This window comes from Ananas comosus, linkage group 4, assembly GCF_001540865.1.
Source record: "Ananas comosus cultivar F153 linkage group 4, ASM154086v1, whole genome shotgun sequence".
Classification (NCBI taxonomy): domain Eukaryota; kingdom Viridiplantae; phylum Streptophyta; class Magnoliopsida; order Poales; family Bromeliaceae; genus Ananas; species Ananas comosus.
In genome coordinates this window covers 3,938,261-3,940,143 of record NC_033624.1, presented here as the reverse complement: position 1 = coordinate 3,940,143, position 1,883 = coordinate 3,938,261, and the positions used below count along the sequence as shown (strand labels likewise).

The window sequence follows — 1,883 nt, the reverse complement described above, 5'->3', positions numbered from 1 at the left end:
CAATCCCATCCTAACCGTCCAAAATACCTCACAATCTCATCATAACCATCCAAAATCTCTCCCACAATCCCGGATTCCCATCATGCGCGATCCCACGATTTCCTCTTAATCACCCATGCACGTTCTCCTCAACCACCTCATCCCACTTTTCTCTCAACTACCCACGTCCCGCAATTCCCTCGCACGCTCTCCCTCAGGATAGTTACAAACGACCTCATAAATACCCATCAAAAAAAAAATGGAGAGAGCTTTGGAAATTTCAAAAAAAAAATCTAGTCAAAAAAAAAAAAAAGGGGAAAAGAAGAAAGAAAAGGTAAAAAAAATATATGTCCTCTCCCGAGTCGAAAATAAACAAAGCTCGCTCTCTCTCTCTGGGTAAAAAAAAAAANAAAAAAAAAAAGAGATCTACTCAATTCTGTTGAAAAGAAGAAAGAAAAGGTAAAAAAAATATATGTCCTCTCCCGAGTCGAAAATAAACAAAGCTCGCTCTCTCTCTCTGGGTAAAAAAAAAAAAAAGAGAGAAAAGAGGTCTCTCTCTCTCTCTCTCCTCCTCCCTCAAGGCGGTCGCTCCTCACCGTCGCCGTCGCCATCGCTCCGGGGGCGCTCCGAGGCTACTCGACCCGAAGCGCGCTCCGAAGTACGCTCCGCTACCGTCGCAGTCGTCCTCACCGATCCGAGGCGCGCTCCGAGGCGCGCTCCGTTGCTATGGCCGGCGTCGTTGATGCCCACTCCGCGACGTCGAGGCCGCTTGCGCTGATGATGGCCGTCTCCGTCGACCCTCGGCTTGAACATGCTCCAACCGCTGATGGCCGTTTCCGCGCTGTCGCCGTCAACCTGAGGCACGATGCATTGCCGTCGCCGCCGCTCCTCGACCATTCCGCAAGCATGGCCGCGGACTCCAACCCGACAGCATCAACTCCGACATCACCGCGAGCCGCCATCGCCGCCGCTCCTCGACTTCTCTGCGCGCATGGCCGCGGACTCCACCGACCTCCGCCGTGGTCAACCGCCCCATGACGATCGCGCTTGTAGGCGCGTTCCCCCACCGCGCGCCTCCTCCACTGCGGTTCCCCGTCGCCGGTGTAGACCCCCTCTTGCGCGGCCCCCACCGATCGAAGCCGCACGAGGTCGCTCAAAGCTCCCTCATCACCGTCGAGCCGGCCGCACTAAATCCTTCCGCTCGGCCACTCCACCGAGTTCGCCGCCCTCAGTCGCTCGAAGCCGCTACGGCCGACCTGCCTGAAGCCGCCACCGCTGCCGTCCTCGACTCGAAGCCGCGCCACCCGCGGCCGATCTGCCTGAAGCCGCGCCACCCGCGGCAGGTCCGCCCGAAGCCACGCAGAAGCTCCGTCGAAGTCGCCGTCACCCGAAGCCGCGCCACCCGCGGCCAATTCGTCGATGCCCATGCCGAGCCGCCGCCCATGACTCCGCTCGTGATCTCGGCCGATCCGTCGACGCCCGCGCGCCATCGTCGACTTTGATGGCTCGAACCCGAGGAGTTCCCTCTGATGCCGCGTCACTCCACCTCGAAGGCCACAGCCCCGTCGATGCCGCGCCGCTGTCGTGACTCTTCACCGCTGCAGAGCGTCGCCGTCACGGCCCTCCTCTGTCGCGGTCTCAGATCCGCGGCTCCATTGTTAAGTCACAACCCCAGCGGAGCTCCGTCATCAACAATGCCCGCCAACAGAGTCCGCCCACCAACCGCTCGACGGCGAACCTGAGAGAGAGAGCGGTGCTCTCCTCTCAAACGGGTTCTGCCCGCCAAGTGCTCGATGTATCCGGAATCCGCCCACCAACCGCTCGACGGCGAATCTGAGAGAGAGAGCGGTGCTCTCCTCTCAAACAACGGCAAATTCGAGAGAGAGAGAGAGAGAGAGAGAGCT

The 1,883-nt window shown here is 59.1% G+C and overlaps 1 protein-coding gene across 1 annotated transcript; it reads left to right on the top strand.

Moving 5' to 3' along the window:
- LOC109708632 (translation initiation factor IF-2-like) lies at nucleotides 307-1,883 on the top strand. Its single transcript, XM_020230439.1, has 2 exons — nucleotides 307-994; nucleotides 1,257-1,883. Exons 1-2 carry the CDS (start codon nucleotides 706-708, stop codon nucleotides 1,565-1,567), a joined length of 600 nt encoding a protein of 199 aa, XP_020086028.1. The 5' UTR covers nucleotides 307-705; the 3' UTR covers nucleotides 1,568-1,883.